Source organism: Oryzias latipes, chromosome 4 (assembly GCF_053564925.1).
Source record: "Oryzias latipes strain Hd-rR chromosome 4, Olatipes_Hd-rR_3.1".
NCBI classification, from domain to species: Eukaryota; Metazoa; Chordata; class Actinopteri; order Beloniformes; family Adrianichthyidae; genus Oryzias; species Oryzias latipes.
In genome coordinates, this window is record NC_136240.1 from 11,702,628 (window position 1) to 11,719,470 (window position 16,843).

General features: G+C 39.9%; 1 protein-coding gene across 5 annotated transcripts in view; it reads left to right on the forward strand.

Annotated features, from left to right (window-relative positions):
• ttll7 (tubulin tyrosine ligase-like family, member 7) overlaps positions 1-16,843 on the forward strand; it is a 77,302-nt gene that overhangs the window by 44,596 nt on the left and 15,863 nt on the right. For 3 of the 5 annotated variants that reach the window (XM_020702299.3, XM_004067739.5, XM_078945797.1), the window contains 6 exons: positions 2,825-2,960; positions 5,595-5,681; positions 8,297-8,519; positions 10,985-11,280; positions 12,113-12,247; positions 16,217-16,297. In XM_020702299.3, coding sequence (XP_020557958.1) covers positions 2,825-2,960; positions 5,595-5,681; positions 8,297-8,519; positions 10,985-11,280; positions 12,113-12,247; positions 16,217-16,297 — 958 coding nt within the window. Of the gene's footprint in view, positions 1-2,824; positions 2,961-5,594; positions 5,682-8,296; positions 8,520-10,984; positions 11,281-12,112; positions 12,248-15,386; positions 15,562-16,216; positions 16,298-16,843 lie in introns of those variants that run through there. The other 2 variants (XR_002289955.3, XM_078945798.1) reach the window with 2 other exon arrangements.

Here is a 16,843-nt window from a genome sequence, read left to right on the forward strand (position 1 = left end):
AGTTGGGGAGGAAAGGCTCCAGCAGATCCACTAACTTCCCTTATTTCTATAACCATCTGCAGAATAACAGGCTCTTGTAAAAACAAATATTGATGCTGAGATATCATGAGTAATAGAAGAAAAGAACCAGTGTTTGTTTCAGGGGTTCTCAAATGTCTTTTACCATATTTAGAAACTTTAATTTCTCTTGTAAAATTTGATGGGCAGCTCCAATATACCTTTTATTACTTCTACCTACACTACTTCTTTACTAATCCTTTAAAACTACCTCTTGGATGGTGGAAGACACTGAACGTGTAAATGTTTCACTTTATTGATGATTTGCCTTACAGCAGAACTTTGTAACGCTAAGTTTGGATTTAAAACTAATTGTTTTCACCCTGTCAGCTTCTCTTCCTCTCTTCTCTCTGTATGCAACATTTAGGCGCCTTCTCATTTTCTGGGTTTAAGTTTTTTTTTTTTTGCTGTAAGTCCTTGTTCACACTCACTTAGAAAAGAGATGGAGAAAAACTCCATGTAGACGTACACAACCTGCTCCCACGCATTTGCTTCCTCCCCGAGCATGAGTGACTTCTAGACGTGTCACTTGACTGAATGGCTAGTGAACATGCTGCTCCAGGCCTGCATGAAGTGCTGTCACCTTCTTCCTCTTTCTCGACAGGCTGCCAGACAGTCAATCAGACAGGCTGAGGTTTGTCTGGAAGACACTTAATAAAGACCTCTTAGCATTCAAAGTGTGCCCCGGCACTACACTGAAGTCTGATTAACACACTGCTTCTCATTAGATAAGTACGAGTAATGAACTCGCAAACCTTTGGCTATTAGATGAAATCTGTATCTAATGCAGCTGGATCAAGACCCTTTTAAACACGGAGGATCATTTCTCACTTAATGCGCAAAACTGAATTAGAATTTTGATAAAACAATGTGTGTTCATTTAAAACTGGAGGGAATCCACACAAGTAGTTAATTAAAAATACAAGCTATTCATTAGATTAAAACACAAAGATAAGTTTTAATATAAAAAGTGAATAAAAGCTGAGCTTTTCAGCTTTTGATTTAGCTCATTTACAGAGATGTTTTTCTCTTTTTTTTCAAACAGACAAAACCAGTTTAACTCAGAATTTTAATGCAAGTTGAAAGCAATTTTTGTTTGCAAGAATAAGCAAAAGATTTAACAAGTACATAAACTTTATTTCATAAACAGAACAGTAAGTATTATTTTCTGTTGGGAGACAATGAACAATACAAGTTTGTGAAAAAAAGAGCTCTTTAACGAAAATCCTGAGACACGCTATCACAAATAAACACCTGTGAACTAAATTCACATTAATAATAATAAATACAAGGTTTTACAGTTTTTGGAAGGTAATTTGAAAGTGTAAACCTGCAATACTTACAAAACAAGAAGCATAGTGCAGTGAGAAGGGGAGTGTAATGCAATAACTCACTCCACGCCTAAAAATCATCTACTATGAGTAGAGGCGAACAGATATGGCTGAGGAAGTAAGCCTCTAAATTAACTCAGGCTTTTAAGATAATGGATTTTAGTAAAAGCACAGCAGTTATGAAAAGAATTCCTGTCGGAGGGCCTTAAGGGAAGGCGGTTCAGGGATTTTCTCATCTCACATCCAAAAATTAAGAAGATGTTTGTTTTGAGCTGCAATCAATGGATTTCAGTCAACTTTTGGAATCAGGTCAGAAGTAGAACCCCCCCCCAGCTCTTTATGTTATCTTAAAATACTACTTGAAAGCCATGTTAAAATGATCAGTGGCATGTGACCTGCGGTACAAAGTTTTAATCCTGATTTTGTGACCTCATATTTGAAATGAGATAAGCAGTGAAATCCACAGCTTGTGCTGATGAAAGATCTAAGTAGGATTTTTATTCTTTCTAAAGATAGGTCAATCATACTTCTTTATGTAGCTTTTATCTGTGTTATTTACTCTGATTTCTCTGATTGTTCTGTTTTTAAAGTCAAACTGCATCAAAAGACCAAATGGCTTTGTGTGACTTTAGTATGAAAAGTGCTTTATAAAAAAAAATTTGATTTGGCGGCCAGAGTGATGACATGAGGGAGTTTAGTGCTGTGTTATGGTGATAAACTGTGAGTTTTTAGTCTTTTGTCAATTTTTGGGTCTTAAGTGGAAAATGTGGATTATGTGAATAAGAATATTAGCAAGGAATTTAACACTGTACATCTCAATGAGAGAACATGTGAGCAGAAAGCATCTACACCAATACCATCCACGTATGAGAGATGGACTGAATGAAGTTTGCACTGTTTCCTGACTCAAGTTCTTCCGTAATGCTCGTCTTTTTGTATTTTCTATTTGCTTCCTTCTTTTTTTTATCCCTCTCCATTGATCCTATCACTTGCCCTTTATGTCTATTACTTGAAACCTTTTCACTGAAATATTTCCATCTGTCTCATGCTCTGCTTGGTCTTTTGTCTGCGCACGTATTTCACCTGCATTTCTTTTTAAACCTCTTTATGTTTCTATATGCTCTTCCTTTTTTGTTTTTGTAACCTTCCCCTCTTTCTGATGTTTCAAAATGCTTTGCCAACCTTTTTTTGTTGATTTTTTTTTTTAAAATTCTGGTCATTCTAAACTTTCTACCTCCTTTGTTTAAACCTCAATCTTCCTCTTCTGTCTTCATGGGAAACCCAAACCCTTTGTTTCCCTTTACTTCCATGTATTACCTCATTCTTGTATTTGCTTTCTCCCTACATCGATAACCCTTCGTCTTTTACTCTCCCTTGTCCCTTTTCACTTTCCCTGCCTCTCTCTCACTCTTTCTCCCTGTCTCTGTGGTCTACAGACGTATTTACCCCCCAGACGACAAGCTGCTGTTGGAAAAGTATGAAAGCCTGCTCTCGGCCGCCTTTCAGACCTTCCTCGCTGGGCGAGCAGCCTCACTTCAAAAGGAAATGAATAATCCTCTGAAACGAATGAAGGCACGTACGTCAATGGCAGATTGTCACGGACACACACCCACGCACAGCATAAAACCTGAAGAGACACACACCTGAACATATACACACAGTATGCAGACACTTGCGGACAATATAAAGGAAACACACACGCACACATTTCTATTAAAATTCTGCCCACAGAGACGAATAAGGATGCGCAAATAATGGGGGAAATGTGTTGCAGTCCTTGGTTTTTGTTAGACCATTTGACGATATGTCCTTTTTCTTCTCTTTACGTGCTTTGCCTTTCTGCTGTCATTTGCATTGTCCCTTTCACGAATATTTTTTCCACTGTACAAATTTTAAACAAATATCACATCCCATGCAACTATATTATATACAACATTGTACATTTTTCTATTCCCCATCTCGTCTTATTCTCACCCGGGTAACATACAAGAAATAAATCGATTAATTTAGCCTAATGAGGAGGAGATTGCTACTTATTCCTATTAGTGTTGCGTAGATTGCTTTTGAAACATTCAAATGGTTATTAAAAAAGATAAAGTATAGTGGGCACTTAAAGCAACCACGCTTTCAACCATGTTGTCATTTTATTTATTGAAAAAACACACAAATATAACAGAAAAGCCACAGATCCTTTTTCAGATTCAGGATAAAAAATCAGTAAAAAAGACATTTGGGCAAAAATGAATTTAAGAAAACCAATGCAATGAAGTTTAGAAATACTTTTCCAATGTGAATCACTGATAATTATTTTTAAAGTTATTATATAATTCCTTTTTTTTTCAACCATAGTATGGATAATTTTATATTCCAACAGTCAAAACTTTTGTGTTAACAACTTAGACCCTTTTATCCTTTCACAGCTTTTTAACTCATTACTTTATGCGCTCCTTTAAGATTGTAATGTTTTCTAATAAAACAGCTTAAGATTTTACTTAAAGATTACACCAAAATAAATAAATACAAATTTTAGCCCAGATAGAAGTTTTTTATAAGGTTGAAAGAGAGTCACTCATCTGTTTCACATCAGAGTTTTTGATAGTGAGTGATAGCTTGATAGAATGAGATGCAAAAAGGTTTCTTTATGTCCTTGAGTTTGTTTGAGCAATATTTAAATCAGCTGATGAGACTGATATCCCAGTTACTTAAAGTATATAGAGACCAGTTGCAAACTATTCTGCTTGCAAATTTAGCTTCTCAGTAAATAATTAATCTTTTATAGCTGCAGGTCACTCTCACATGCCAAAACACATTTTTAGTATCATTTAATATTTGCCAACATTTACTATTTAGAAAATTAAACAAACATATGAATTTAGGTTTGATTGAGACCTGTGACCGGTGACCCGACCTGTGCAGCATCGCATGGTTAGTTCCTAATTTAGTACAATGCTAAATATTATTTTCCAGGGAACATCAACACGCCTGTCTGTCAGGTCTGTCACTGTATCAAGAGCACACGTGTTAACGGCCTTTGTGTTCTTCTGAGGTTTCTGAATTGAAAAATGTCACAGCCTGTCACGCTATCAAAGAAGTTGAAGCCTACGTCGAAACTTAAGTGATAACATACTGATTGACTGCAGAACACCCTTCTGATTTCAGCTGCCATGCAGCATATAACTGAGCTGTGGGTTACACTGGTTTCAACAGGGTTTGCATCACCTCTCTCCCAACTTCCATCATAATTATGCTGACAGGAGCACCAGAATGTTGGTTTGTTGCTTTTAGCTTTGTTTTCCCACCCTTTCAGATGCTGTTTTGCTCTTTTTTTTTTTAAATAAATAGAGAAAATAACAAAGCAAAAGGTGATCTGAAAGCTGCAACCCTAACAGGCCAGCTTTGTTCTGCCACCACTAGCCATGACAGCAGTTTCATGGTAACAATGACGGTATATAAATGTGTTAGTATAGATCAACTACATCTCTGAGTAAAACTGAAATGAAGTTTTCTGAGGTTAAACATAAATAATAGTTATGAGACAGTTTTAAATCTGTAGAAACTGAAGAGTGTGCTTCAGTTTTGAAATGCTAACTGTGTGTACCTGACAGAGTTAGTAAATCAGCTCAACTGAAAGGCATTAGCGAAGAAAAAGGAAATATTCTTTGATGTAACTGGAGTACTTAAGCAACATCTATTTAAGTTGTATTTATTTATGACTTGCAAGTAGCCTATTTGTCTAAACTCTTCATAATACCCTTGAGTAAGTAAACATACCAGAACATATGCACAGCCATGAAAGCAAACCAACACAATCAGGAGCCAGAACACAAACATTTTGGATCTGGATTTACAACAAAAGCTCAACCCAGTTATGTTCCAACCATGAAAGAACATTAATGACCTCTGCCTGCATTTCAGCTAATGCCACATGGACAAGGCGTTTGGATTGTGGTGACAGCCATGATGCTGGCTTTTCTCAATTCTATCTCCAACTGCTACCAACAAGCAGAGTGTTCAGCCAGTGGCTTTTTTTTTAAGTCCCCAGAAAAGATACACAATGTTCAGCAATGTTTGTGTAGCTTCTTTTTTGTTTGACCTTGCAGTTTTTTCTTTCTTAAAAAAATAATAATTTTGTTTTATTCTTTTTAGTGTTTACCTAAAGGGACTTCCTGTTAAATCGCATGCATTTGTGTGTCTGTTTATGCATAGGAGGAAGACATACTGGATCTCCTGGAACAATGTGAACTGGATGATGAGAAGCTTATGGGCAAATCCTCCAGGCAAAGAGGCCCAAAGGTGGGTAAGAACAGGTGAAGACAGGAACATGTAGGCACAGTGTGTCTCGTGGGACCTCAGAAAAAGCAATGCCGGTAGAAAAGACGAAGGAAAGAGAAATGCAGAGGGTCAGGGGCCTGAAGCTAACACCCACAGAGAGCTCATTGAAAGTGATTTTAGAAAAATAAAGAGTGCAGTGTAGGTTAGGAAAAAGGGAATCCGAAAGGAGCTCCAAAGAAAAGACCTGGCTCCCAGAGGGGACATTTGTCAAGCTGTCTGTTTCTTGCTCTGCCAGCCGCCCTCACCTTTCTTCCTGTCCATCAGCCTCTTTTTGTCTCTGCCACATCCCAATGTAGGCCCCTTCAATTTACAGCGCATGACTCCTTCCATTTCCCAGATTCCCTCTCGTCCTTTTACCTGTATATCCCTCTCATTACCAGCACATATGCATCAGTCTCCCACTCAGAAAATAAATTGGATGGAACACTCCTACAGTTTCTCAGGACTTTTTTTTTTTCAGTGTCAATGAGAGCTTGTTCCGATGCGATCACTATTGTCAAAATTAATTTAAATCCTGTCAATTGAAATATTTCAGAGTTTTAGGATAGAGACACAAAAAGCACTATAAAAGAAGTTATGCGACCAAAGATTCACTTCTCAGGGTGCAACGCTCACAAATTACAGCAGAGGAAAACTCTAAAGCTACGTTCACATCGAACACAATATGTGGAGCAGGACTCTCCAGTTTCAACGTCAATCAATAGAATCAATCTACAAATGCAATCAAGGGCCATGCGGTACATTTTGAGTTTAAGGGTTGTTGTGGCGGTCTAGGAGCAGCATCTTTTATGCGGCGCAGAGTGATGTTTCCAGAGAATATCTGAACTCTGGCGAAGAATTTCTGTCACGTCACCCAATCAGGAACTCAGCTTTGGCCCATGACATGTGGATGATGTGATCAGTGGATTGAGTCCAAAACCAACATAGAGGAGAATCTGTTCGTGGCTTTATGAACTTTATGATATTTTTTTTATTTGTATCGAGACAATAATAGACAAATCTTCTAATGTGCTGATCCTCTAATGCGTCCAGGTAGCAGTGAGGCTAAAAACCTTTGATAGTAATCTCCCCAAATGTATCAAGAGTGTTACGTTTTTGAACACATTTTTGGACAAACATCTAGCAGCGAATTTGAATGCATCATAAGGCAATGACTCCTCATCTGCCAGAAAAATAAGGCTTTTGCCATGGCCTTTTTTCATCTAATCGCACACAGGTGACACCTATAAACACACTAAAACAAAAGTAATATCAGTAAAACAAACAATGTGAGAAGTGAATTATCTTAGATGTGTTACCTTGTCCATCTCAACAGAGTGACCCAAAGTTTTGAGAACATTTTGTCTGTAGGTTAACGTTGGCATTCGTGACAGTAAGAAGGGGTTTGAGATGGAAAACAGAATTCCGGTAGGAATGGAAGGAAAGACTTTGGTATGTATTAGCACATGAACTGCTTTTGGAGAAATTACGAAAGCAAAAGACATGGAAACACTTTGATCATCCTCCAACGCATCTTATTTCAATATACCACGTCTTTGTGCTCTCCTCTGCATCCACTCTTCTCCTTACCTCACATTACTCTTTTACTCCTTAACCTCGCTCGCATCGCATTTTAAAACATTGTTGTTAATTTATTGTCAGTTTTGCAAGACTTTCACCTCCTCTCAAGCATTTAGAGCCATTTTCTCAGACTCCTCACTTCTGCCTTCTTCAATGTTTTCAGAAACTCTTCCCTGTTGCCATACTAATGTTCACCTTGCCCTCCTCTCTATACCTCCCTCACCTCATCAATCTGATGTTCCCATCTTTCCTTTATTCTCTTCTTGTGTATTTAATCTCTCTCCTTCTCTGTCATCCTCCATCACCCTGCCACACAACTACCCTAGCGGTGACTGTGTAAGCCCTGTGATCACTTCCTACCCATTAATTTGTGTGCCCTGACAAGATTGCCGGAGTCGATGGTTGAATAACAGATGTGCAAATGCTTTATTAATGCAGTCTGTGTCCCTTGTCAGGATGTGAAATAGACTGACGTAATGTACCTAAGGTTTAAACAGAAGTGTGAATTAATGCCTTGGAATTGAGCTCTCCTAAGTAGTTTCACCTTCTTGCTTTATTAGAACGCAACATCAAAATAGTGTTACAGCAGCACTTAATGTTGTCAACAGCTTTTGTGCAAAGCAACAGCAGAAATGTCAAATAAATTGTCTGACAAGAAATAAAGTGTTTCACCTTGACCTAAAGGTTAATGAATCCATGCAGATATATGTTTTCATAATTTTTCAGATATTTATGTAGGTTTTTTCACAGTGACAGAAATAAAAATGATGTTTACTTGGCTGGGTATCAGTTTATTTAAAGTTCTCAATCAAACTTATACATAATGCTTCCTTGTTTTTTCCTCAAGATTTTATATTTTGAATGGTTTATGGAGCAATTTTCAGGTTTGAGTCTATTTATAATAACCTGTTACCATTCCCTGTGTGTGGATGGACTTATATTTTTTCTTTTTTTTGTCATTCTGTTGTGTGGGAGCATAATGAACCTAAGGCCGTATGTTTCTATATTCTCACTAGTCTTTAAGCGCCATGCCAGAATGCAGTCAGACGCCAAGACGCCAACGACCAGACTACCTGGCTGATTTTACCAGCTGCAGCAGTGTCGACAATTCCTGCTCCTCCTCAGATGAAGAGATGGGAGATAGGGGGAAAACAGAAGGAAGTCAGGAGAAAAGAGGGGAGAAGAAGGTTTCTTATGATCTTGGCGAGAGCAAAGAGAAGAACTTTGTCGAGCGTTCAGGTGAAGTATGCTACATTTTCTGGTTAATTTTCCTTTTAACCCTTGTGCTATCCTAGGCACTTTAACATTGGGAGTTGGGTCATCTAGACCCACAAGAACGTTTTTCTTCAATGATTTGCGATCTTCACTGGTGTCCATGGATTACATGAAATCTTTCCACCTTTATCCACCTTTGTCATGGTAGGGAGAACATGTCAATGGTCATCTTGACCAGCACAATGGTTAAAGCAAAGGTTTTCGCCTGCTAACTATTTCAATCTCAAAATTTCTATTGCTTCTCCTCTGAAAAGTTCTTTAGAAAAAAACAGCAAAAAATATGTATTTTAGTTATGAAATATGAGATGATTTTATATTTCAACATAAATGTTTTATTATAACTTTGTAAATAATATTTGATTTTATATCTAAAATATAAACTATGTGCTTTAGGAGAGAAGTATCTAAAAAAAATAGAGTGAAAAAATCTTAAATCTAGCTTAAAGATAACAAACTTTGTTATGTGTTGAGTGTGAAATTTTTTGACTCTTATTTATTTAGGTGCAGAAAATTATATAAAAGTGTTATAATTGTGACTCCAAACAAACTCTGCATATACAGAGTAAAAATAAGCCTCTTAAATCATAAAAGTAGCATTAAACTCAATCCATCCATGCATTTTCTTTTCTTCATTTTCTTAACCCTCTATATCCATTTTGAGGTCACAGGGTCTCGGGAGCCTCTCCGCTACTGTTGGGTGAAGGCAGAGTACACCCTGAACAGGTCGCCAGTCTGTTGCAGGGCACACAATCACTCACACATGCACACCTAGGGACACTTTATAGCAGATGTGTAAGAATCCAGGCCTTGAAGGCTGGTGTCCAACCTGTTTTCCAACCAACCTGCCATTGAAGCTCCTTATTGGCTATACACACCTGATCCAGGTAATTAGCAGCAGATAAGGGAGGATTTCTGGAAAACCACAGCAGGGGGCCGGCCCTCAAGGCCTGGAGTTTGACAGTCCTGCTTTAGAATAACGAATCAACCTATGAGGCAGGTTTTTGGACTGTGGGAGGAAACCGGAGTACCTGGAGAAACCCTACACATGCATGGGGAGAACATGCAAACACCACACAGAGAGATGTCCCAGCTGGGATTTGATAGAAAGCAATAACCACTGCGCCACCATGCAGCCCATTAAGGTTTCTAGTGCACATAGAAGAGCTTGCACATTTCTGCAGAAGACACATTCCTGCAAAGACCCTTGTGAACAGAAGCGAAATCACATATATCCACTGACTTGTTTTAAATCTGTGATAAAATGGAAATTTTGGCTCTATTTTATTAAGTGTAAAAAATACATTCCCTGTAAGTTGAGGGATGAAGAACCTTTTTTGCTAAGTTTGTTGTTAAAGGAATGCCCAAGAACCAAGTGCCTGAGAACCCAAGAAGCTTTTGAGGCAAAAAAAACACTGTAGGAAAGGAAAGAAGAGTCCCTGAACAGCACAGTTAAGTTCAATACAAAGTAAAAATAAAAGCAGCGATGAATAGAAAGAAATTTGATTGAAAGAGAAGCAAAAAGAGCCTTCTTTGTCATTTACCTTGACAAGCACCTTGAATTTAATGTTGGAATGTCCTGTCTTACAGTGACAAGTCTCTAACAGTCCCTCAAATTTACATAAGTCACATACATCAACTCTATTTAGCTGTTAGAAGTGAGAAAGCTCATTAATAAAAGAGTCTATGTACTGGCCTTGAAACAGAAAATGTCTCTGGTTACATTGTGGATCGGATGGTAATGGTAATGGAGAAAACCTTTTCATGAACTCATTCTGTTTGTTACAAAAGACAGAAACACAATTGTGGAAAACCTAACTTTTGGACAAATCATCCGAGTATGTGTCTGTGTGCAAATGGGTGCACACAGACACAGCCACCTTGCCAAACCCTTCTCTATTCTAAGCTACCAAAGAGCAACCACTACTAAGCCTCATAATGCTGTCATTTGGCAATGGCCAAACCTTGGAAGGTTCTGTGGCAGCATGCTCACACATGAACAAACGTGCGCATACTTGATATCAGACACACACTAATACACTGGCTTGTTGAGTGTTGGAGCTGAGTCAACTGTTATGGACTGTCAGTGTGAGTTTCTCCATTATTTTCTTTGTGTATGTTTGTTGATGTGTATGTGGGACAGAAAGCTGCTCTTTAATCTGCTCTCAAGCCCTACAGGATTTATGTTAAGTTTCTTGACTTCTCTGAACATGCTGGAGCAGCTAATGACACACACTAGACCACTGGGCCAGTGTGCTACAGTGCAGCTTTGGGAGTTTGGAGGCCACACTTCATCTCCAAAAGCCCAATGCCAGATGGAAAGCAAAGAGCTTGACAGTGACAGGGACTCAGGGAAAGGCTCTGAAAATACAAGTAATGTGTGACAGTAAGTCATTATACATCATCTTTTTTTCTGTCCCCTTTCTCTACAGGTCGTATGCACTGGAAACCGTCGGTCAAGCCATTCAAAAACAACACTGCTCCATCCGTTTCACCAACGCTTTCTGATCCAATCAGACGCTCCATTTCCTGCCCCCGCTCTATAGCTTCTCTCTCATCTCCCAGTGAGGTGCGAGCTCTGTCCAGCAGGCCCTCTCCCATGGTTCCCATGGCCACGCCCTTCATCCGACCAGGCTCTGCAATGCTGCGTTCTCATTCACTGAGCCGAAGTGGCTATGCCCCTCGGGTACCTCACAGCAACAGCCTGGGGACCATCCACTCCAATATAGTAGGACGCTCAGTAAACACACACAAACACACTTTTTAAAAGCATGGTTTTGTTTTTGATTAGCCTCAGCTTTTATAGTTGTTGTACCCTTGATTTTCACCTCCTCTGGGATTGAGAGCATACTTTAACATTTTTCAAACAGTCAGACCAACATTATGCAGGCTGGTAGAGACCAATAATGTAATATCTAATCTTGGCTGAATAGTTTTGATGTGTTTATGGCCCTCGCTTGTCCCGGCAAACATTAAATTTAAGAATATTTTAAGGGATAAATGAAAGCAAAATATCTAAAATGATATCACCCTTTGAAAGAGAGAGTTTACTTTGTTGTTAACTAAAAAACAATTTTGATGTAAAGTAAGCTGAACAAAAAGGAAAACCCAGATTTTCTCAAAATTTTCACTTTGATATATTCTAAAATGAACTATTCAGCAGATAATATTCCTTCTTTGAAAATCTTATCGCACTTAATCCGTTCAGTGTTAATCCTGCAGAATGACCAATTCAAATGGATTGACGACTATAACCACCTTACATCAGACTGTTTGAACTTTTCTATTGATTGTGGTTTTCATTTTTTCAGTCATTGATATTAGCATTGTTACTAAGGAAATTTGAATTAAAGCCTGTGCTTTTTGTGTTGTTATGAAAATGTTGTTTTACATTTTTTATTGATGGTGAAAAACAGTGGGTTGAGAATAGTTTAGTAAATCTTGTACCTTTTTAATCTTAAGACAATTTATACAATTAGAGAAGAATTTATATACTGTACAAATGTGCATGTATACAGTGCAGTTTCTTAATTGGACTTTTACTCCATTTGTATTTTTAGGGTGATTCTTTAATACACTTAAGGAGTAAGGAACAGGAGGCTGATCTGGTGCATCAGACATTGGCAGCGCTCACCGCCATGCGGATCAGATTTCCAGGGAAAACTGAAGAGGAGGCCGAGGCTGTGCTGGACGAGGTTGGCTGCTGTTTTTATTTAAATGGGATTTTCATTCATATTTTTTATTTATTTGTTACATTTAGTGTGTGTGGGGAGGGAGAGGGGAAGAATGTGAAGGGGGGTGTGTGGAAGAGAATAAAAGGAAGAGAGGTGGAAAAAGTGAGAGACACAAGCACCGATTTTAATAAGTTATTATTTTAAGCTGTGTAGCAAATATACCAGATCTGCTGAGAAGACAAATATTACTTCTTACAGTGAAATTCTGACACGAAGATGACCACAAGATATCTGTCCATCAATACACTGTGGGTTAGGAGTAGGGATGAAGCAGACAGGGAACAGTGTGGTAGTGTGCACGTGCAGGTGGGGGTAGAGATGCAGGCATGCTGCCTAAGTGAACTGTGTGTTCATAAGGGGTACCAGATCCTTCCCAGCCCCACCAGCCAGACCAGGAGAAGGGGGGGGGGGGACCGCCCACCCACCCAGCTAGGCGCAGAGGGGCCCCCCCGGCACCGGTAGGCATAGGTGAACCCGGCGTTTGGGCCTCCAGGCAACAAGAAAAGGCGCATTTCACCGTACCAGGCGGCAGCCAAGGGGGCCACCGGGCGCCGGACACCGAGATGCGGGCAAAGGACGAAGCCAGGGCCCAGAGGACCCATGAGCCGCCCACCACCCAGCCGGCGCCCCGTCTCCGCAAGCCAGCCAGCCCCGGCACCCGACCCAAGCAACCCAGATATCGTCCTGCAACCACAGCTCCATCCCACTCTAGCCTCTACAACCCTCCTCACTCGACACGTTCTCCGACCCCTCCTCCCATAACCCCTCTATTGGGATCCTCTGGGGCTCTCCCTCCCCATCGCAGAGTGGGGAGGGAGAGCCCCAGAGGATCCCGGTGAGCTGGCCCCCAGGTCTGTCCCACCCATGCAGTCTCGCACACACAGTCACAATCTTCTGGTTGCCCCCCAACCGCCGTCGCCACGCAGTGACCCCCGCCGGCCGATCGACCCACCCAGCGCCGTACGCCTGACCACCACTACAGCCGACAGGATACCCACAAGCCTGGCCGCCCTGAGAGGACCAGGCGGGTGAAGACCGGCCGCTCCTCCCCGACCCCACCCATGTATGTTGGTGTGGGTGAACTGTGTGTGTGCTGTCGGTAAAATAGGAGGTTTCCAGTGTGGCGGGCCCCACCGCTGCCAAGCCGCAGAGCCCCCCCACTCCGGGGTCCCCTCTGTGTGTGGTGTGTATTTGCTGTGTTCGTGCTGCGAACATGCAGTGTGTGTGTCTAAACTGCAAGTTAAAATTGTGGGGCGGACCAGTGAAAGATGAGCCCGGATGTTTCGCCGTACCCCCCGTCACCCGACCATCCCCACAAAGCCCTAAATTAATCAAGGTGTCTAATATGCGAGTAAAAGTGGAATGGAGGGCGAGCGCCGACGCGACTCCAGAGAGAAACGCCCCCAGTGAGCCCCGCCAGCATGACCCACCCATCCAGTTCCCGGAGCCCTATGTGCCTGTGTGCAACAATTGTTTGGGTGGGAGCGGGGAGGAGCAGGTGGATGGGCACAACCGGCTCCCCCCGAGCGACCGGCCCCCCAGCCAGCTGCGGTAGGTGCCCCCCCTCCCATGGCGGCCAGGCAGGCAGGAGGTCAGACCCAGCTGCAGACAGAGGCCAGAGCCGCGCTGAGAGACAGTCAGCAATTAGCAATACTAATTTCATTTGATAACTCTACTCAAGATTCTTTAATTTTCTGAATGAATGATTTGCATTGCCGATTGGCAATGGAAAAAGCACGGTCACCCAAGTATTTCTGTCATGACATGAAGCAGAGATTGGTGAGCAGATCTGTTTTTTAAGAATAACCTTTCAAGAATTGAATGATTAAATGAATTAAATGAAGTAAAATAATTTGTATACACTTAAATCAGACTAAAGTTAGAGGTTTTCTTCTATGAGGCTCTTTGAAATTCAAAACTACATGGTTATCGTGGCTCTAATGGTTCCAGTGAGACTGACTATAAAGGTATTGTCAACATTGACAGATAAATGTGGGCATATATGGCTGATTTTAGCTTTGTTACGTGCACTTAAATCCAAGTTTTGATATATCTGTACTGTTAAACTACAGCTGTCTGTTTTTGTACTACACTTATCTTAAGTTTTAATCTGTTCATCTTTAACCAAGGAGGTGAGCTCAAGAAAGAACATTTAGATCCAAGTAATAATAATAATTATCAAGGGTGTGCTGACATCTATTAAAAAGTCAGTTTATACTTGCATTCATAATAGTTATCTACAATAAATTTGTTTAGAGAATTATTATGCATTTGTAATATTTAATTTTACCATTAGAGCAAGCTTCTGGCAGATTACACAGTATTCATCATCATCCTCATCACAAGCAGCACTTTTGTGTTTGCATAACATCTGGGTGTGCTGAGGTTATAAAAGACAATTACCTCAACACCTGTACTGTTAACAAACTCTAATGAGAGCACCATGGAAACAGACTGGTTACTGCACCTGTACTGTCAACTTGTTGCCTTGGGAGAAGAGTGTTTACTTGGCAAAAAGGCAATCTTGTTTCCGGGTAGCTGCTTTCTTTGTGTTTTACTTAAAATCTTCTGTTACGCCCAGTAAAGGGTGAAATGTATCACATGCGCTTTTTTGTTGTTCTTAAATTGACAGTAATTTGTATAAAACACAATGTGACCACTTAGCATGAAGCGTACTTGGCAATTAGCAGGGAGTGTTAGTGATGTGCTGCAGTCAACAATTTATCACTTTTTTTCCTGCAGGTTCCTGTTGAGAACAGAGTAAAATATGGACTAAATGTTTACTGTATACTTTGCTGCTCCATCTGTGCTTGTTGTGATGTTTGTGTGTGTTTAGGGGATTCCTGCGCGTGTGCTTGGGAGGATGGATAAGGATGTTTGTGCTTGTGTACTTGTGGTTCAAACTGCTGCACTGTGAGGACTATTTAGAGGCAAAGCAACATTCTCATGGTTCTAAAACTCAAATCCAACCAAGGACTCTGTTTAAAGTTTGGTTAACAGATTGTCAAGGAAGTAGCTATGACTATAGTAGACATAGAGGAAAATCAAAGTTTGAAATTATGTAAAACCAACTGAATGTACTTTTGTGCATCCTCTGGAGTTTACTCTGGAGCTTCCAGCGAGAGTGCTGTTTGCAAGGGATCTATCCTGGATCGTATCATGCATTTGCACCAGTGGGAAAGTACAGGCTATGTCAACATGACAACAACAACACTGCCTGTAGACACACGGAATTGTTGCAACTGAAAGTAAGTGCATACAAATAGAAAAAGTCATAGACAAAGGGTTTTTTTCAACTGGGATCCGAACATGCTTCTATCTGGAGAGTGTAATCTCCAGTGTGCAGTTATTCTGCCATAAAAACTAACCAAAAAAGCAGTTTAAGTTTTAAGTTAAAAAAAGATTGTTTTTAACCTTACAGAGAATCCAAGCCGGCCATTAGAAATATGAAGTGATCATTTAAATGCTTTGCTTCTCACTAGGTATGGTTTTATGTAAACTGCAAACTAGATAGTTTGTGTGGAAAATAAATGTCTCACCTTGTTGCTTTAGTCATTGCCTACTTAGACTATATGCACTTATCTTTTGGAACTAAGTGCATATAGTCTGTGACACTTTCATAGCAACCAAATCTGCAAAAATTAAGCAAATTTGATAGTCCAACATAATCTGGTATAATAAATATTCAGTTTGCATAGTTCTTATTTGAGCTCTATGAATGATGACAGCCGTGTAAGCACCTTAACCAGAGGGTTTTGTGTAAAAAGTTTTTTTTTTTTAATCCAATAAAAGTGTGTTTTAAAATACAAATAATCCAACCTCTGGTGTGCTAATTTGATACTCTACTGTCAGTATCTCTTTTAGGGGAAGCATATAGGTATTCCACAGGCTATTTCACTTTAAATATATCTTACAATATAAATGTTACAGATCCTCGACAACTGGAAATACCACAAACCAAAGGTGGCTTCTTATTGGCTGGTCAAGCTGGACTCAACCAAACAAAGAAAGGTGAGTCTCACAGTGGAATTCTAACTGCAGTAAATACTATTGTTTTGGCTGGGCTTTTGGAGCTTTGCTTGAGTAGAATGTCAGACCACAGGACACAATGCAGATAAAAAACCTGGAAGTGTAAAGGCTTCTAGTCTTACATCTACCAATAACAACTGATGACATCGGAGAACAGAACTAGCAAAATTATGACCTGGGCGAATGAGACTCTCCACAGACTCAACTATTAACCATTCTCCTTAATGTCTTACAATTTTAATTTTATTGGAGAAATTACTTCAGGCTATTTAAGACATTTAAAAGTGTGTCACTAATTTTAATTTTCCGTGACAGATATCAAGATCTTGCTTTAGGTATCCCAGTCTTATCCTGAAAAAAATAATCATTCTTCCACCATACACAGCACAAAGTAGCCTGAATGACTTCAAATCTGACTGGACTGTTGTCTACGATGACCTGTTTTGTATTTGAGTGTAGTTGGTACATCCTGTGATCTCAAAAGAAACTTACTCTTTACAATTTTAAACATGATTAGCAAGATGCAAA